At 33.7% G+C, this 22,391-nt stretch overlaps 1 protein-coding gene across 1 annotated transcript in view; it reads left to right on the top strand.

Annotated features, from left to right (window-relative positions):
• The window catches only part of acj6 (abnormal chemosensory protein 6), a 112,780-nt gene extending 94,394 nt beyond the window's left edge, over window positions 1-18,386 (top strand). Inside the window, exons 4-6 of the mRNA XM_076415619.1 lie at window positions 13,704-13,872; window positions 13,935-14,073; window positions 17,820-18,386. Coding sequence (XP_076271734.1) covers window positions 13,704-13,872; window positions 13,935-14,073; window positions 17,820-18,267 — 756 coding nt within the window. The 3' untranslated portion in view covers window positions 18,268-18,386. The remainder of the gene's footprint in view (window positions 1-13,703; window positions 13,873-13,934; window positions 14,074-17,819) is intronic.
• The last annotated feature ends 4,005 nt before the right edge of the window (window positions 18,387-22,391 follow it).

Genomic DNA, 22,391 nt, shown 5'->3' with positions numbered 1-22,391 from the left:
ACAATTTTGATACTAGGACTATAATTCTTCAAGGCCTTTCAGACAGCTCAACGGTTGATGAATTAATTGTTTTTAATCGTTTACAAGCGTTGGGAAAGATCCAAAGGAAGGCAAAATAACTACCGCTCTAATTGACTAAAATTATATTGCTTGCCAGGCAAAAAGATAAGTTTTCTGAGGCGTATTGTGATTGTAAATGAAAAGTAGATATAATACAAGAATCTCAAGTAAAAAAGTCAAAAATTAGTCCAGGAAAGCTATCCACATCGACACTGAAGCAAAATATTCATGGCCATAAAGTATTGCGGTGTATATGGCGAGATTAGCATGATGTAGTATTTTACGAGCTTCTAAAACCGAATGAAAATATTCCTGCGTGTTTCAACAAACGTTCATTTAAAAAACTGGATGACATAGGGTAGCAAAAAAGAAGAATTATAGCGAGTAACAGACACAAAGTCGTCCTCTTACATGACAAAGCTTGACCATGCGCTGTGAGAGATACAATGACAATTACCCTACTGTCGATTCAAGGTCTATTCAAAGTTAATTTGTACATACGTCATTTACATTTTTGACGTCAAAACGTCGTAATGTTGCCGCATCAGCTCTGAGTTTTAGTTTAGTTTTGACATACAACAAAATTCTAGTTTAAAAAAATTAATGAAATAAAAATGTTATCAAACATATATATTTTATTTTAACATTATATTACATCTAATGGATATATTATCAAAGGATTTAAAATTATAATTAAGAACGCAGGTTTAATAGTTGTTTGTGGAATGATTGAGATATGAAGTGCTTGACTTCTGGAGTGTCAGTTTCCCTATGAATTTGATTTTTTCTGACAAATCATGGAGCGTTTAATATTCTCCTGAGGAGCTTATTTTGGAAAACTTGAAGCCGTTTGACCTGGTTGGATGATGGGAAGTCTGTTAGAAGGGCAGATCAGAGAAGATAGCAGGTTTGCTATCTCCGAACCTTTTTGGATTGCTTTCTGGATTTGCCTTTCTCCCTGTACACGAATTCTAGTTTTTCCATTATATTTATCCAATTTTAGCATGGTCTTTTACCGAAAACTACACTACGAAATAATAAATAGCACCATTTGTTTGCACCAAAAAAAAACAACAAAAAAACTGACGTTATTAATTATTGCAGCAGGAAAATGCGTCCACACTCGCACAAAGCCGGAAAAAAACAGGATACCAGCCGATAATTTTTATGCAACGGGCCTAATTTAAATTTCTGGAACAGCAAACACGGTTCTATTTTTTTTTGTTTCGTCGAACATAAACAGCCAGAGGCCAGCGGACCAGTAAAAAATATGGAAACAACCGAAAAAACAAGCGGCTGGGGTGAGAGAAGGGGGGCGAGGGCGAGGGAGAGAGGAGACTGTATTTTTTCCGCAATCGTAGTTTGAAATGCGTGAGCCGAAATTACGATCCAATCATGGCACACTGGAATATGGTGACTATAAAATGGTGTAGTAAAGTTGAATTTTGTTTTATGGACATACGCCGCGGTATGAGTGTGTATGTGTGTGCGTGTTTTTTTGTGGTGCCGCTGTAACGTTTTTATGCGATATATACATGTCGATATATGGGCGGAATGATGGCGTATTGCTTTCTATGCTAATAAAAATGGCGATCGAAGCTCTGTCCTGCTTTGCCTGGAATCACAATACAAAACCGTATTAGATATTACTAAAAAGTATCGATTTACTGTTTGAATCGATAAACTAGCATAACAATAACTATTTTCAATTAATAGGAGTCAATATCACTAGATAAGTCTTCTGCCTTTTTGCTAAATTACTTAGTTATTATTACGGTCAAGAAATACGGTAGATTACCATATTTTTGGTAAAATGGTGCAAAAGTCAGCTTTAAAAAGCACATCAAATTATCAAATATATGTTATTTTTACTCCAGTTTAATCAAATTTGACACTTAGTGTGAAACAGGTCTCTTGAACTGTAATTAAATTATCAACTTACATCATTTTGCGGATTTCTAGAATTATCTTATTAACTTCTTTATATCTACTGAGATAAATTCCTATAATTTTAATGAACCAAAACATTCAGTATCATTGAAAACACCTTTCATAATGTTTAAATTCAATATACCACTCATAGATTTTCCTTACAAGAAAACCAAAAAGTTTATTTTAGAGACTGTTTGGTTCATAAGTAATATCCATAAATCATATTTTTAGCAATTTTTAAGATCAGACGGGATATTTATTTAAAAGTTATATTAGGTACTTGCATGTATTCTAACCATTCTCCTCTTCGAACGGAATTTATTAAGAAAAACATGTATAAGATATTTTAATCAAATTTTATAAAATTTTTCATAATTTTCCGGATCTTAGCATGGCGATACCGTATCAAAACTTAAGAATCTCGTAGTTTTGACAGTGACTCAATAAGCTGTCTGAATGTACTGTGAGAGTTTGAGCTGGATTTCTCTCCAATCAATTTTGCCTCAAGCTGATGGCAGTACTTAAAATAACACTAATAACGTTTGACATTGTAAATTAATATACAATTAAAATTATTAACAGTTGATAGATGGTACCTGTAAATAAATTGAAATATAGAAAGATAAAAAATATGAATTTATGGAAATTTCTTAAATAGCAATAGAAAATAACGAATTTAAAATATGATCGAGAGAATCTTTGGCAAAAAACACCAAGACAACTTGCACCGTCTCACAAGTCAGTGAAAACGATGGCAAAAATCCATGAATTGGGATTAGAATTGCTTCCTCATCTACAGTATTCTCCAGATCTGGCCCCCAGCGACTATTTCATGTGCTCATATATCAAAACAATGCTCACTGGGAAAAATGTTCGTCGAATGAAGAGGTGATTGCTGAAACTGAGGCCTATTTTGAAGTAAAGTACAAATCGTACTACAAAAATGGTATCGAAAAGTTGGAGGGTCGCTGTAGTCAGTGTATTACCCTTGAAGGGAATTATGTTCAGACAGAGCAAAGCTGGATACAATAAAAAGTAATAATAATTATGAACTAATTAATAAATTTAATAATAAGTTTGAACCAAAACTATTGAAACAAATTATGTCGTAAAATCGTCTCCTCTCCACATATTTGAGGAAAATCTATATGAACTAATACAAATCCGACTTTAAACACATCCATATCACCCTAAAAACATAAAAAGTCCCTAAAATCTGTTTAAAAAACTGTCACCGTATCAACGAGACAGAAAAGTTCGATTCCTGCGAAATCGACCCGATATCGTAATAAAAAATTTCACGCCTTAATTTAAAGCACCCCCGAGACGACGTTTAACGGCCGGCGGGTGAGGGTTTTTTACTTTATATTACGGGTTTCGACACAATTTTCGCGCGACAATACGGCCAACTGTTTCGGCAAGAAAACAAAGCATCGCCCGCCCCTACCATAAAACTTAATTCGCCAAATAGCCTCGTAAATTTCCCGTATAAATATTCAATTTTTATCCCTTCCCGTGGTTTTTGAAATTGTTTATTGCTAATTGTTCATAGAAAATATAAAGATTTTTTTTATATTATTATTCTCTTAGCATTCCACGATCTGTCCGATGGGTAATAAGCGTTTCATCACTACATAGTATAAAACAAAGTCGCCTTTTCTGTCCCTATATCCCTATGTGCGCTTAAATCTTTAAAACTACGCAACGGATTTTGATGCGGTTTTTTTCAATAGATAGAGTGATTCAAGAGGAAGGTTTATATGTATAATACATGCATAATATACTAAGGCAACATTGCTAATTTCAGAGGTTTCTAACGTGATGTCGTAAATTAACCTATTTTTTTAGGCTTATTTAGCAATTAGCAAAAACGCTGCCTAACCCTACGAGTTAGATCAAATTAATGTACTACAGTATTGTACACCATAAAAAGGTCTACAAAAAAGTCCGCGATGGTATATGTTTATCTTTTAGGGATAACCCACATTAACCATTTTTATTGTTTACTTTTTACGTGAGAAAATGGCTTATTTACGAAGCTATTTTAAGCAATACGGCATTAATCCTTATCGAATTAAGTACCTTAAATACAGTGTGCAATAAATATAGATCAATATGGTTCCTTACAGCATGTAAATTAAACAAATATTTTCGGAGATATTACAAATTTAAAATTTGCGTTTAAAAATGTGTAATGTAATAAAAATTGTATGAATTTAGATATTCCAAAGATAGCAGGAAATCTTCATAGTAAGTATAGGGGAAGAGGAATTGTTTTACTCCAAATTTAATGCGTGCAGGCCAAGGGCAGTAATGAATGAACCAAAAATACTGGATCGATTTTAATCATGTTTTCATTGAGTGACATAGGCATATATATTTTATGCCCGTGCAAAGTCGGAGCGGGCCGCTATGTTTTTATATACAACGTTCATATTTTTTCTGTAGTGTATTTAATTTAGTATCAGCATTGCACCCGTGCGAAGCCGGGGCGGGTCGCTAGTATATTATAAAATGACATGTAGAAAATCGCCTCAATAAATGATCTTCTATGCGAGATGGTGGTAAAAGTTTCAGCCAACACACTTCACTGACGAGTGCATTCGGGTGCACTGACACTCTTTAGTAGCACTTTACAACGGCACTTTGGATCACACTCGTTATGACTTCCAGGAGGATATCGTGCTGAATTAGAATTATATTCAAATCTCTGAAGAATCTATATAGGCCTAAGAATTTTCTTGTATAGCAATATCTTATTATCCAAAGATAATTTAGATTTACGCCCTATAAGTCAATAAATATGGATCAGTTTAATCCCAAATTGTTTACGCTTTATTACTATATGTTTCTTTCAAGTTAAGCGTCGATCGTCGATCGATAAGATTGCAGGAATTCATGGTTATTAAAATTTACCGGAGGACAAGTTCTTCTACGCAGGGTAAACGTCACTTCACTAGATTTATTTTCAACGCCATATTTTCAATTACAAATGGGTTTTGTTGACATGAAGTTGGATGTTCCTTGTGGCTGATATTGGATCCTTGTAAAGGCTGTTTCATTACAGACATTTCTTCCCTTTAATCACCAGACTCAACCCCTCTAGAGAGCAACACAGGAGCTCTTGTTAGAGATTCCATGCAGTTTGTAGTAGCTTATCGCAGGTTTTACACCGATATACACCTCCGGGGATAGATTGCCTTCATGGCGACTGTCGATGTCTTCATGAGGAGTCTACCAAGGGATAATTCTGACTCTAGCTATATTAGCACCCAATTTAATCAACATAAAACTGAGAAATATCCTGAACACCTTCTTATATTCTCGGACGGCTCCAAGAGCAATGACTACGTGGGGGCATCATTTACATGGGTGATGTCGGAAAAAAATTCAGGCTTCCCGTTTCATCGAGTCTATTGACGGCTGAACTGTTTTCCATGGTATAGAGCCCTGACCTCAGTACAAGATGTTCAAGACTAACGATTAGTTATCGCCTCCGATTCAGTGAGCTCCTTAATGTGTCTCCAACCATTCCTACCTCTATACCCGCTAGGAGAGCTTATCTGTGAACTGATCTCTAAATCGGAAAAAAGTGGCAAAGCAATCACCTTTATGTGGCTCCCTTCTCACTCTGGGATCATTGAAAATGAAAGGGCGCATTACTTAGCCAAGAAAATGGACAGAGCACTTACTGAAAACTTCTTCTTCTCAAGTAGAGATATAAAGTACCACTCTACTAGGATCTTTAGACATTTAGACCAACTCAAATGGGATCTAACAGAAAACAACAAGCTTTGGGAGGTAAAGAAAGAGTATTATCAGGGCCTTAACACCACTAACATCAGCAGACGCAACTTAAGCTTATTCTCGCGTCTCAGAATTGGTCACTGCAAACTGACCCGTGACTTTCTCATTAAGGGAATAACTCCACCACTGTGCGTCGAATATAGTTTCCTCAGGGTCCATCAAGCAAGAAGATTGGTCAACCTGGGAGAGACGGTGGATCAGTGTCTGGACTGGAGAAGCTGGCCAAGCTGATTAATTTTCTAACCGTAACAGGGCTACTACTATAAACATGATAACATGTTCGTTTAAATTTTTTGTATCTTGTATCCTTATCACTGTCATGGGTTATGCGACCATTATACTGTCGCATTCATATATCCATGTATCTATATGCTTTTAGAGGTTTTGCTTGTCATCGTGCAACATACCTGTAATAACATTATATACCTTGACTGATACTGTAAATGTATTGTATATTTTATTCCTGTAAATGGACCCTAAATAGTCCCGAAGGCTAATCGTTCTATAATATACAAATAAATAAATAAAAATGGATTCTTATGAGATGATAAAATAAAAATATGCATACATTCTAACCAATAGTTCAGAGAATTGGCCAATATTTCATAAAATGTTCGTTATATCTCCATATTTATTGTATCGCGTTCAAAATACACCTCTTACGGCAAAATACCCTTATGCCAAGGAATAATCCAGTTATTTTATCCAATATGTTCCATAATCGTGTACTGTCGACTGAAAATTGGCGCCCAAACTAGTAATATTAGCTTTGAGAAAAGAAAGAGTAGACCAAAGACCTGTCAGATGGTTTTCCAATAATATATATTGAGTTCAAGATGTAGTGTACCACGAGCTACTAAAACCGAACCGAAACTGTAAGTGAAAATATTCATCGGCGTTAGTTGAAGAAACCGAACGACAAATTGTTGCAAAAAGGGTCAGTAATCATGAGTAACAGAAGCAAAGTAATCTTGCTTTGACATTTATATGACATCTCTCAGCCACACGTTGCAGGATATGTAAGTTGCTTGATTTAGTGTCAAAATGTGTAATCCACTTATATTATTTGGCCTAGCGAATGAAATATAAATATCAGAAAGGTGTGAAATATTATGAGCTACAGAAAATATTTGTCTCAAATGCGATATTTAAAGGAAATTCGACACGTGACTCTCCAAGATCGTACTAGAATTAAAGTAATCCATTCAAGAAGCAACAGTCAACAAAATAATGAGCGCAGGATCCGATTGTTTGGACATGTCTGTCGAATAAAAGGTGAATGAATCCCTCAAAGACTTTTGTCGCGAAGTTGTCTTTAGGGTGTAGGATACAGCGAACAGCTCTGAAAAAGACATGATTAGCCGAAAAACGACCGCATTTGAAGAAAAAGAAAGTGCTGCTTCACCAAGACAATGCACCGTGTCACAAGTCAGTGAAAACGATGGCAAAAATCCATCCACCGTATTCTCCAGATCTGACCCCCAGCGACTCATTCTATTCTCAGATCTCAAAAGAATGCTCGTTGGGAAGAAATTTTCGTCGAACGAAGAGGTGATCGCCGAAACTGAGGCCTATTTTGAAGCAAAGGACAAATCGTACTACAAAAATGGTATCGAAAAGTTGGAGGGTCGCTATAATCAGTGTATCACCCTTGAAGAGAATTAGGTTGAATAAAAGAAACTAATTTTGCCAAAAAAATGCTCGCTGGGAAGAAATTTTCGTCGAACGAAGAGGTGATCGCCGAAACTGAGGCCTATTTTGAAGCAAAGGACAAATCGTACTACAAAAATGGTATCGAAAAGTTGGAGGGTCGCTATAATCAGTGTATCACCCTTGAAGAGAATTAGGTTGAATAAAAGAAAGTAATTTTGGCAAAAAAATGCTCGCTGGGAAGAAATTTTCATCGAACGAAGAGGTGATCGTCGAAACTGAAGCCTATTTTGAAGCAAAGGATAAATCGTACTACAAAAATGGTATCGAAAAGTTGGAGGATCGCTATAATCAGTGTATCACCCTTGAAGAGAATTAGGGTGAATAAAAGAAACTAATTTTGCCAAAAAAATGCTCGCTGGGAAGAAATTTTCGTCGAACGAAGAGGTAATCGACGAAACTGGGGCCTATTTTGAAGCAAACGACAAATCGTACTACAAAAATGGTATCGAAAAGTTGGAGGGTCGTTATTATCAGTGTATCACCCTTGAAGGGAATTATGTTGAATAAAAAAAACTAATTTTGCCAAAAAAATGCTCGCTGGGAAGAAATTTTCGTCGAACGAAGAGGTGATGGCCGAAACTGAGGCCTATTTTGAAGCAAATGAAAAATCGTACTACAAAAATGGTATCGAAAAGTTGGAGGGTCGCTATAATCAGTGTATCACCCTTGAAGAGAAATAGGTTGAATAAAAGAAACTAATTTTGCCAAAAAAATGCTCGCTGGGAAGAAATTTTCGTCGAACGAAGAGGTGATCGCCGAAACTGAGGCCTATTTTGAAGCAAATGACAAATCGTACTACAAAAATAGTGTCGAAAAGTTGGAGGGTCGCTATAATCAGTGTATCACCCCTGAACAGAATTAGGTTGAATAAAAGAAACTAATTTTGCCAAAAAAATGCTCGCTGGGAAGAAATTTTCGTCGAACGAAGAGGTGATCGCCGAAACTGAGGCCTATTTTGAAGCAAAGGACAAATCGTACTACAAAAATGGTATCGAAAAGTTGGAGGGTCGCAATAATCAGTGTATCACCCTTGAAGGGCATTATGTTGAATAAATAAAACTAATTTTGCAAAAAAGAATGCTCAAAAAAAACAAAGTTTATTTCAAAAATAATAATGAAGAGTTTTACACTTTAAACAACAATTGTTACAATACAATACAATGGTTAAGCAAGACTTAAACTACACGGATATGTACGATATAGAGGAATAGACGAGACTGAAGTTCTTAAACAACAGTCTTTACAAAGGAATAAGCGAGACTTGTTATGCTTAAACACGTACAATACAAAGGAATGGGCGAGACTAAAATCTAGGCATCCTGCTTTTACATTTATAGTAAAAATATGATGTGTTAGCTATTCTTAGGTCTAAAGGTTAGTAAGGCGTTTGAGTGGACATAAATGACCATATAACTGGCCGGGGACTTTTCAATTGACCTGTTATACGTGATAAATAACCAGAACCTACTTTTTTCCAAAACAGAACATACGTTAAATTAACTTAATTTTAACTATATACTATGTTATATAGAGTCTTGTGATTGTTTACATAGTCAGCCACATTGTATGTATCGACACGACACATCACCATCACAGAAACAAATAAACCATTTAATTTAAAGAAAATACCACGCCTAACCTTTCGTTTGAAGCCAATTAGCGATACCCGGATAGCGAGTGGTTGTAACAAGAAGGCAGACAGCGAAATTAGGCATATCAAAGCACAATATTCGTTATTTATTCAACGGTCTCGGATCTATCATACTATCAACAAAAACGAACGAAACGAGAGCCCGGTTAAAAATATCGTACATTTCGGATTGATTAAATTGTGCAATAGATTTAAAGGATTTAATATTTGATGATGGCAACACTGGGTGATAATATTTATTAAATGGAGACAGGCCTTCGTGTGTTGTTCTGTGTCGCTCTTTGTATCGCTGACGTTATAATCTCGACTCATATCACTCTTAACCCCCGACAAATGTTTTACATAAAAACTTTATATTTATATTAATTAAAATTGTTACAAGATAAACAATTCTTCAATTGACCAATGAATTCAATTGAAATGAGAGATTTTGATGGGTAGAGAAACAATTCGATTTATTGATTATTGATCCATAATTTTGAAAAACGTAAATGACGAAAAATGTGGCAAAAAAACAGAACACCTGAAAATAAAAATATTTTAAACAATATAACCCAAAAACTGAAAAGGGAAATACTGGAAATTAACAACAAAACCATAAATGACTATCTGAGAAATTTAACAGATGATAAAGAAACTGATTACTCGCTCTGGAAAGTCACAAAATATCTAAAGCGCTCATGTCTACACAGTTCACCTATAAGAGACTTATGTGGGAACTAAGCACGTGATAATCACCAAAAAGCAGAAGCATTTGCTGAATATCTAGAAAAAGCTTTCAAACCAAACGAAACTAATACTGAACATAATTTGCCGGACATAGAAGCTGAAAATTCGATGATTGAATTAGTCACACCCAAAGAGTTAACCAAAGTTATTAAAACTGACATTAACCCCAGGAAATCACCAGGCTACTATTTAATAACAGGAGGATTACTGCAAAAACTACCAAGAAAGGAAATTATAAAACTCATGCTTGATCAATCAAACTTGATCAATACAGCATTTAGATTAAAACATGTCCCAAAACCTGGGAAGTCACCAAACGAAATAAGAGCCTATAAACCTATATCACTGCTGCCAGTAATATCTAAGGTTTTTGAAAAAGTCCTGTTGAAACGAATAAAACTGATCATAGAGAGAAAAAACCTAATACCAACACACCAGTTTGGGTTAACAAGCACTCAATAATTGACCAAGTCCACAGAATAAGAGATGTTACTGAAAAAGCTTACGAAAGTAAAAGAGTATGCTCAGCTATATTGTTATATGTAACACAAGCCTTCGATAAGGTTTGGCATGAAGGCCTTGTTAATAAACTACAGAAAATACTGCCAAAACAACACACCGAACTGTTAAAATCATACATTACAATCAGAATGTTTAGAGTCAAACAAGAAGAAACTTACTCTGCAATAAAAGAAGCTAAAGCAGGTGTACCACAAGGACGTGTACTGGGATCAATGCCTTATCTACTCTACAGTTGTGATATACCACAAATGGAAAATATTACGACTGCTACATTTGCTGATAATACTGCGATTATAGCTGTCGGACACAATAGTGAAGAAGCCTCACGAAAATTACAACAGGCAAGTGACAATATAAATAATTGGACACAAGTTTGTAAAATAAGAATTAATGAAAGTAAATCTGTACATATGCAGTTCACCTTTAAACAGACCGTACAAGCACCCATAACATTAAATAACACTATCATTCCATATAGCAACAACGCTAAATATCTCGTAATGAATCTTGATCCAAAACTTCGCTGGAAGGAACATATAAAGAAGAAAAGAAAAGAACTTGAACTGAAATATAGGAAAATATACTGGCTAATTGGAAGAAAATCACAATTATCAGTACATAATAAATCGCTATTATATAAGCAAATATTGAAACCTATATGGACATACGGAGTTCAATTATGGGGATGTTCTGCAAAGAGTAACATAAACAAAATACAAATTTTTCAGAACAAAGTCCTGAGAGGTATTGTGGGTGCACCCAAATATTATAGGACTGATTACCTACATCGAGACCTTCAGATACCCACACTCAGTCAAGAAATCAAGAGAATTGCAAGGGGGCATGAGGAAAGACTCCATTCTCATACGAATATTGAAATGTTGTAATTATTGGATACCACCAGAACAGGACACAGACTCAAAAGAATCAAACCATCTGACCTTGTGTAGTGTTGTGTAGTGAGGTGCATATATTAAAAAAATTCAGCAGTGATATGTATAAACATTATTTCACCAGAGACTGAGTTAGGGTCGATGGGTTCTCCTAGTTATATACCTAGATTTAAGTTATTATAAAAACAAATTGTAGGTTAGATAGAAACGACTAGTAACAATATTAATTAAATAATAAAAAAAATCCATAATTTACCATAGGGATCACAAGAAAAATATGAAGAAAAAGTTACTAGATAATTGTAGTTAGTATCTAACATTCACTCCTACCATGTCCTCTTCAAACAAAAATAAGTTCATTACAATTCATGGAATTCTTAAAAACTGATTTAATAATCAATTTCTCAATATTTAATTGATAATTAATCCATAAAACGTTTATATTTATATTAAACGGAGCTTTTTCAAAAAAAAAACTTTTGTTTTGAAAGTAGGTCTCAGTTTTGGTAAACACATCTTCATATGAACCCTATTATCTTCGAGTCGGCAAAATGTTGGAGTACTGACTGGAGTTCAGATTTAACAGTTTTATAGGTGGAGAAGCAATTCATCATTCATCACAATTCATTGAACTCTCATTCTCTCAGCAACTTCTCTATCTTAAGACTATAAAATGCGATTCCAATACGACATGTCAACTCATATGATAATATTTTTACTTCAGATGCGTTGTAGTGGACTCATTTTCCATATGTCATTACTATCCTATACCACAGAATACTGTTAAATATCTCAGGATGTTCAGACTCATTGGTACACATAATTTAAATACAGAATAATTATTGATTTCTACAATAAAGATTATCCATAAAGCTTGAACCTACTAACTGGCTTTAACAATACTTTCCTTATCCAACCATTAATATATACTCAACACAAAAAATATTTCATTTATTCATTGTTTAGAAAATAACAAAAGTTATTCGTTGAACTGAAACCAGTGCAACATATATGATATCAATTGATGCTTGAACAGGCTGCGTTAGGGCAGTGATCAAGGCGTCAGGACGGTTCTCATACTGCTGAGATAGTCGCGGGATCGAATTCTGCTGAGGCATGGATGTACTTTGTGTTTGTAATTGTAATTGTAAATGTCTTTATAGCCAACAGTGGAAAATCCGACAAAGAATGAGTACGCCAGTAATCAGGCTGGGAAAGACCGGAAATCTTCTGGGATCGTTTCTATGTTAGTCTCGACTCATATTACTCTTAACCCCCGACAAATATTTTATATGAAAACCTTCATATTTATGTTAATTAGAATTGTTACAAGAAAAACAATTCTTCAATGTTTATCCAATTATTCAATACCGTTTTATAGAAGAATTTGTCTTTGATATGGAGAGTTTGATGGGTATAGAAACAATTCGATATATTACTTTATCCATCATTTACCACGAGGGTCTTAAGAAAAATATGAAGAAAAAATTACTAGATAATTGTAGTTAATAACTAACATTCACTCCTACCATTTTCTCTTCGAAAAGAACGAAAAAAAATTCATTACAATTCACAGAATTCTTAAAAACTAATTTAATAATCAATTTCTCAAAATTTAATTGATAATTAATTCATAAAACGCTTACATTTATATTTTTTCAAGCTTTTCCAAAAAAAAACTTTTATTCTGAAAATAGGCCACAGTTTTGGTAATCTCATCTTCATATCAACCAAATTATCTTCCCTTAAACAACTTTTTAAGGTCTATAAAATCCTAGTACTGACTGTTATTCATCACAATTCATCAAACTTTTATTGTTTAGAAAATAACAAAAGTTATTATTGAACAGAAACCAATGCAACATATATATCAATTGATGCTTGAACCGGCTTCATTAGGGCAGTGGTCAAGGCGACATGACGGTCCTCATACTGTTGCGATAGTCGCGGGTTCGAATCCTGCTGGGGCATTGATTTACTTTGTGTTTGTAATTGTAATTGTAAATGTAGTTATGGCTATCAGTGGAAAATCCGACAAGGAATGACCATCCCGGACCGGATGTCTTCTGGGATGGCTTCTAAGTTGGTCACTGGCCAGTCGGTAGGGTTAATGCCGAGGACCGTGGTTTGGAACCAGTCCAGATATACCCTTCCTGGAAAAGGAAATTTTAGAATATTAAAAACAAATGATGCTTGAAGATTAATATGCCATTAAATTTTAACATAACCTTTTAAAATAATTAGTAATTCCAAATACTCAAATTTGGTTCAAAGCATTTTGTTTTGATATTTCTATTAAAACATTAAGTAATTCGCGAGAAATATGAATGAATAAATTGATGCGTTGCATATATCGATATCAAGACCAAAAAATTTCATACAAATTGTTGTTTCAGATGAGTCACATGGATGGTCTAGAGATGTTAGATCCCATTTCATCGTCATCGATGACCACACTGACGCCCATGTCAGAAACACCCACACACATGCACTCGGCCTACGGGACTAACCACTTTATGAACCACCACCACCACGGAGGTCCCTTATCCGGACATGGGGCACCAGGTCGGTCAAACAAGAGATGATAAAAAGGCGTCACGCCATTAACGTAATTTTTTGTCGTGCAGGTCATCATCCAGGACACGGAGGACATCCGGGAGCACACCATCCGTCGGCGATGGCGGCCGCTGCTGCAGCTGCCGCTGTTGCCGGTCTTCATCCAGACGCGGACACAGACCCCAGAGAACTGGAAGCTTTCGCAGAAAGGTATAAATTGTATTATGTTGTTCTGGATGGATTAGATATTGTTATAAATTATTTCTTAAATATAAGACTCCAAACTGATTTTTATTTAGTTATTACAACGATTATTGGGTACATATTTTATTTTAAAACGTTTTTTGTTGTGTTAAAAGTTTAAATTTGATTATTTGATTTTGATTTGTTAAAAATATTTCATTTTTCTCCTTTTAGTGTTAGATATTTACTCAATATATTACGCAGTTATTTAATCAATGTTGCAATGGGTAGGCCAAGTAAAGATGCAGCCCGTATGAGGAAAAATAGGAATAAAGAAACAATTATTGAAATTAAGGAACACTTCAGGCCCCCGAGTTCGCTCCTTAGCCTTGGTGATTTGACAAATGTTCTAACAACAAAAAAAAATTGTTGCTAAACGTTTTAACCATTACATCATAGTAGCAGTAGGGTACGATATTTTTTGTATTATTTAACAATATTAATTGTATTGTTTGTGCTTAAAATGCAAACTGAATGGCTTCTGCATTGACCGATTTTTCGTCACATCAGCTCAGCAATGATAAAAAACGTTTTACGTGCCTTTCAAATTTGAGCGTTTCCCTCGATTTCCCCCTCCTACCCCAACAGATCCTGATTTGATTGCAATGGGACCACCTCGGAAGGTCGCTCTTTCAAATAGAAAAATAACTTTGAAAATCGGCCCGCAATTGACGGAGAAATCGGCGAACATACATTAAAAAAAAAATCGAAAATTTTCGAAATTCCTTAGGTAATAACTCAAGCAGAACTAAAACAGGGCAGAAGTTTAAACCCAATCATGTTCATAATATTAATAGATAAAATAATAGAAATGTTAAATAGGCAAAAGAGGACATATAACATAGTATATAGGTATAAAAATTTGAAAAACATTTAAATATCGGTAGATGCCTTTACAGATGATGTAATGAAAACAATTGATAGAAAAATACCTATCAAAGTACCTACAGAAAATCTTAAAAAGATGGAAAATGATACTGAGGAGAAAAGGGAATGGTAATGAATAAAATCAAGACGATGAGCATGGTAATGGGAGAGCCAAAAGTAATAGTTTTCTAAACTAACGATGTAGGGATAGAACAAGTAAATAATTTAAATATCTGGATATAGAAATCGAAAGTAGTAGAAGCCAGGAAAAGGAATGTCAGAAATGGAAAAAACATGGTTTTGTACTGGACTATAAATAGCAAATTCATTAATAAAAAAAATAAATATCAAGCAAAACTAAAATGGAAATGCCCATACCGCCCCTAAAATTCGGATGTTAAACGTGGAAATTATCAAGGAGACATCACAAGAGTGATGCGTGGCAAAGACTAGGATTAGAAGCAAAAAAATGAAAATACCTCAATATTCAATCAGTGAGATGAGAGACATCCCTCAAGGAAGCAAATATGAAGAGGAAAAAAATCAGAGAGGGACCTAAACATAACACAATACTTAAAAACATAAAGGGTGAGGTAGAGGGTATAAATCAGTAAGCCATGGTACAGATATACCAAGAAAGTATTGTAAAGGAAGGAGGGAGAAAGCAGGAGGAAAAGTCCAAAAAGAGAGATTTTGAATGCTAAAATTAAGAGATTAATTCATTAAAAGACCTGAGAAAAATTGTGGAATAAATTGAAGAATAGTATACTGCCATTACAATTTTTATGAATAATATATGATTATGTATTTTCCCATAATTGAAAGTTAAAAATAATTCTATATTATTATTTCCTTTCCTATACGACTACACTGCGTTAAACACTACAGTTCACAACAAAACAACATTTAATTAACATATAATAAACCATCTATTTTTGAAAGCACAAAAACAACATGAACAATCAGGAATAGTTGGTAAGGACACCAAAAAATGTAAAATATCAAGGTATACCTCAGGGAAATCATTAATTAACTGAAAGAAACCTTAAATAACTTAAACAATGTCAGCAATATTGTGTATATCACATGAGAGGAAGTTCTACATCCCTCAAACAGCTGCATACCTCTAAGCTTTCTATGTATACTTTTTAGACCAACAGTTTCCTCTGAATTTAACATATATTCAGATAATGACATATACATTTCATATATTATATCTTTTCCGGTGAATCCAAGATGCAGCTGCAAAACGCTTAAAAATATGGGCAGTAGAATCCGCAGCGAATTTTGCTGGCAAGAAGGGGACCGCCATTATCTCGTTCCTGTTCGATGTAATTGCCTAAAGACGTAATAGGTTCTATCTGGCTTCAGCATTTTAAATCATAGTAATAATAAGAAGCGATTTAAAATTTATCATAACAAACAAAGCGTTAAAACAACGTTTGCCGGTTTATTATCTATAGTTATTATAGTGAATATGTTGAAGAAGTTTGTAGACTCTTCACAACCGAACAGGTTGAGCTCTTTTTAACTCGAATAATGATTCTTAGACGAATTTACAAAATGCGACAGACAATACATTAAACATATTGATGGCGTAAATTCACTGTTATTTTGATATATACAATTTTTTAAATTAATCTCCTAGAAAGCGAACAACCTGCCCGTGTGGAATAAGTATTATTATATGATTTCAGTTATATAATATAACTACTACTTCAGTAAGTCATCTACTGTACAACTTATAATCTAAATCATATTCTAGATACTATTCTAACTTATTTTAAAGTATATACTAACTTATTCAAAAAACTATTCTAGCTTATTCTAGAGATTATTAAACCTCACTCTATGTGTCTATTATTCAGTTCGTATGACAGTTTGCGTTTCAGCCTACGCAGTTCACTGTCATCGCGTTGTCAACCGTTTGGCGAGTGCATTGGGATTCACTAATAATCTTTCAGAGTACTTCGCACTAACACACCGAATCACACTTGTTATGGGTTCTATGCACATATCACGCTGAATCAGTTTGTTTTACACGTAATATGGGGCGTCGACGATGACTCGCAACACTTTATTCTGGAACCTCTGGAGAATATATATGTTAGATTTGCTAGTGGTAGACCACAGTTCAATATCATAGATCTAAATGGGCTTAACACCCTGTATTGATACTTGGGCTTAAGTAGATTTAAGCCCTATCAACCAATACATTTGGTTTAGTTTAAGCCCAAGCTGTTTGCGTTTTGTAACCATATATTTTTTCAATGTCAAACGTCGATCGAAATGCATTCCAAGATATTTAACGTTGTCTGCCTGCGGAGTTTCATGATTATTCAATTTTACTGAGGGATATGTTCTTCGACAAAGGGTGAATGTCACATGGGTAGATTTTGTCTCATTTGCTTTAATACGCCACATTTTCAACCACAATTCGACTTTGTTAAGATGAAGTTGGAGGTTTCTTGTGACTGATATTGGATCCTCCTGTGATGATTAAACCGCTGTATCGTCAGCATATGTTGCAACAGTAGTGTTTCTTGAGGTCGGTAGGTCAGCTGTATACATACGATATAACAATGGACCAAAAAAACTGCATTGCGGAACACTCGAATATATTGGGTGTAGGTCACTATATTCGTCACCCTGTTTGACAATAAAATGTCTGTCTGTGGGGTACAATTTCAGCAATTGAAAGTAAGTATGGGGTATAGACTATATATAACTTTTGTTCCGTAATCTCAACGAAAACAAACGTTTTAAACCTTTCAACGACCTGTAATGTGTCATAGTTCGTGTACCAAATTCAATCATCTTACACCTCCGTTTTTCTTTTGTTTCAGATTCAAACAAAGACGCATCAAACTGGGCGTGACCCAGGCGGACGTCGGCAAAGCCCTGGCCAATCTGAAATTACCGGGAGTCGGAGCCCTATCCCAGTCGACAATCTGTCGTTTCGAGTCTCTAACGCTATCCCACAACAACATGATTGCCCTGAAACCGATACTGCAAGCGTGGCTGGAGGAGGCCGAGGCCCAGGCGAAGAACAAACGACGGGATCCGGACGCGCCCAGCGTGTTACCGGCCGGCGAGAAGAAACGCAAGCGGACCTCCATAGCGGCGCCGGAGAAACGCAGCCTAGAGGCCTATTTCGCCGTTCAACCGCGTCCCAGCGGCGAGAAGATCGCCGCCATCGCCGAGAAGCTCGACCTGAAGAAGAACGTGGTGCGCGTGTGGTTCTGCAACCAGCGACAGAAGCAGAAGAGGATGAAGTTCGCGGCGCAGCACTGACCGGAAGTCAACTTCGGCTTTTAGGTTACGTTCGGGTGATTATTTCTCTGTTCACGATCTCGGACCCTCTGGGACGGGATAACGATTTGAGTTTGGTCGATAACAGTGATTCGGGATGAGAGTTCTTGATGATTTTCGGGTGATCTCTCGCGTTGGTACGATAGCTCGGTTTCACCGTACAAAAAAACCTAAAATACTCTCTTATGTTCACGATATTTTCTTGAGAATATATTATCTAGCAACTACGGAGGCTGTGAGCTAACTATTTATTACATATTATTATGATATCGGACAAAAATCTTACTGAAAATTATTTAATACCCATAATATCTTGCTTCGGATGAAACAGTACGGTGCGACTGAAAATCATTAATATATCTCGACCTATTCTAAATACAGCGTATAGTTATTGCCTCACAATGTTCGGTTTGGATCGGCTTGAATCAGAAGTAATCGGCACACCTGGAATCGACTGGACATATTATTTGAGATGATAAAGCCTCGATGAACTAAAATATAGTCAATAATCGTTGATATATGCATTAAACAATGTACAGCAGTACAACAATACATACATATATATACATACATACATACATACATATATATATATATATATATATATATATATATATATATATATATATATATATATATATATATATTAAGATATAAGAAGTTGAATAGAGTATATATGAAGAATGTTGTCTGTTACAATTCATTTGGACCTAACATATCAAAATTCTAGTTCCTTATGTTTTTGCCCCTAAAACATGAAAAGTGTCGAATTAGTTGACTTCATATTGTTGTTCAGCATTTCATTCTAAGTGTTTTAGATTGATTTGTAATTTGAACTTGAACTACTTGAAGTTAATTAACCAATATTTTCTCAGTACAGTTCTAATAATTAATATTCCAATGGACCACAGTGAAATACAACCAACTTTAGCTGACGTTAATAAAAAAAAATTACACAAAAGAATAAAACTTTAATAGTGTTATTATCAAACAAAATTCTGAAAATGTAGCTTTTTTGCTGATGATAAAATACGGCCAATTTTATTATTATATTGTACAGTAAGAATATCAGTGCCGCAATGTAATGCATAAATATTAATATCAACATAATTTTGAATTATTCACAAAAGTAAAACATGAGTAATGCATTTCACACAATATATCGCTACCAAAATGAAATGAAAACTAAAATGAAACTAAACAACTAAAGTTATAAGACAATGTTAATTACGATATTTGATTAAATTATTTACGAATTATAGTAACATAAACAAAACATAAAAAGTCACAACTATAACTATATTTTACAACAAACATCTTTCACTCTAATTAAAATAAAATTAGCATTTTTGAAAATACTAAAATACTACAAACTAAAAACTTTGCTAGATACGACAATATTTTAGTTTAGTATTCACCACTGCAAGTTTACCTAAACTATAATCCTGGTCTGTTATTCCTGCAAAATTATTATTTATCTAGTTAGTTTATTCTTTAAACTAAATATATACAAGATATGGAAAGATCATATCAGTTCGTATCATCATACACCATATCATATTGATCTGTATGAAAAAATATTGACTATATTTTAAAATAACACATCATAAGCCTCGAAGAACTATGAATTACAGCTGATATTATGAATTATGTTGCTTCGCAGACCTATTATTATGCCGATTATTTCTGAATTTGTCCGAAACAAACCTGCTTTGATACGAGACTAACTATTTGTTTTCAACATACCACACGCCTGAAGAGTACGGTAGGTAAAACTTCAACCATTCTAGTCATAAACATCGCAGCTCTAGGGAAGACATATGAAGATGAAGAAGAAACCGAAAACATTCACGTGTCCGACTTCAAATCACCGGAAGTCCGACCTAAAGACATGTAACAATGCATTTATCATAAGATAGCTGTGATATAATGGCCAAAACTCGTATAGATATGAAAAAAAAAAGACATCTATTCTTGTATAACAATCTTTCTTTCTCCACCTCTAGTCGTTCTTTAAGTGGTTCTTCTCTAGTGTCAAGACGTACCTTCCTCCCCATCCCTGTTTCACCGCTCGTTGGTCGGTTAACGGACATTCAACGTTATCAACGGACATTTTGAAGATTAAACTTGACCTTTGTAGTTAATGTAAATTTCTTATAATATAGTACAATTTTTATACAAAAAAAAAGTCTCATGGAAATCGAATTTGCTACAAATTGTATATAGACTAGCGGTTAAGGATTTTATGAAATTTAGTGACTAAAACCTAAGGCCCAGAGACGGACTTTTGTTTTCTATTTCGAGGGAAGATAAACGGAGCACAGTATTATTAGGAAATTATCAGTATTTTCTTCTGACGTGATATTAGTTTTTATTTAAATCGCCTATTTATTTGAGAAGATAAAGTGCAATATTAATATGTTTAGTAATGTAAGGTGCGTAAGTCAAATTCGATGAAGATGGACGAAGGGTAATTGAGGTTTGGAGGCTCAAGATAACTTATATGTGGAATAATCCAAACTATTTATCACCTAAATAATATTTAAATAAATTAGATTAACATGGTTAGAAGTGTTTTCTATTTTATAAGGATTAGCCGAAGCAACAGTATTAATATTTTATGAATTTATATTGAGTATGTATCATAATAAGTAAAATAAATATCTAAAATCTAAGTATGTTAAATTGGCATTTTTAAAATATATAAATTACTACAAAAATTACAGCATAATCTAATGCTATAGTTTGTGTTAAAATCATTATTGTATAAACGTTCTTGTTTATCAAATGTCAACTGTCAGGGTCATTATTCTTGTTCTAAATTACTTTTCTATTTTTTAAAATCAAGTCTCTGCCAGCTCTTTAACAATAAATCTGCTATTTCTGGGCAGTAATAGAAACAAGATTGTTAACATAACATATTTTAACAACAAAGAAAAATAATATTGCTCATAAAATTATATTAATAGATTAGAATGTAAACTTATATATATTCGAAATATATTAATATACTGGATATTATATACCGATACTTATCACAACAAAAGCAAGAAAAAACATATTTGAAAATATAATCTGCCATATCTATTTCATAATGTGTATTTTCACCGAAAACCTAAAATTGGTATCTTTTAAATCATATAAAGTGTTACACAATTATTAGGTATTACTAGTAATACCATAGTTTGCTTTTTTAAATAATTCTGATATAGAAATTCTTGTTTTTCAAGTTGACTGCCCTTGTTCATAATTTTGATGAAGATACAATATATTGTTTAAATTTTATAAATAAACTCTTTTAAAACATATTCGTATCTGCATTCGTATATATTTACAACATTTTCAAATAAAATGTTTGTACAGTTTTTATCGCAAAGATGATAACATAACAGTTTCAAAAGCAATCCAACAAGAACAAGAATCAACTTGATTGTTCTATTTAATTATGTTTACAAAATATATAATTAATATTAAACTGTATAATACTGGGTATTTTCGAAATTTTTATCGCAATATTTACAAAAAAAAACTAAAATTTTAATACAGCAATAGTTATTTCATTTTTCATGCAAAACTATTATTTGCATAGCTAAATTATTCCCTAAATATTCAAGATGGATTCATATATGATATCAAAATATTCTAAGAAAATGAACACATATATTTCTAAAATTTCGGAAAAAAAGGCAACCTTATCTATACTTCAATGTATTTAAATTATAACAAAATTCAGATTTGCAGGCACTATGATAAAAGCACAGATATTAAAAATTAATTAATAAGTTCATATCAATTACATACTTTTAACCAACTACTTTAAACAAATGATATTAGACAAAAAAAAGTAATAGAATTTTTTAATTCATATCATATTAATATAACAATTTTAAGAATAATTTAGTTCTATAAAAAGGTATCTATTAATTTTATTTGAAAAACATTAGCTTATATAAAACATAACTAAATATATACATAATACCTTTAGAGATTTCTCAAATAAAAAAATATGAGCAATATTAGTGTATATCAGCTCTATCAGTCTCAATCAGTATTAACTATATATAACGTTAATTATAGTTTCATTTTTTCTTGTAAAAATAAAACTA

This window comes from Rhynchophorus ferrugineus, unplaced genomic scaffold (genome assembly GCF_030347505.1).
Source record: "Rhynchophorus ferrugineus isolate W39M unplaced genomic scaffold, kcgeb_rfMv2 rfM10, whole genome shotgun sequence".
NCBI lineage: Eukaryota > Metazoa > Arthropoda > Insecta > Coleoptera > Curculionidae > Rhynchophorus > Rhynchophorus ferrugineus.
Note: the sequence above shows the minus strand (reverse complement) of the source record. Positions and strands in the feature narration are given on the sequence as shown.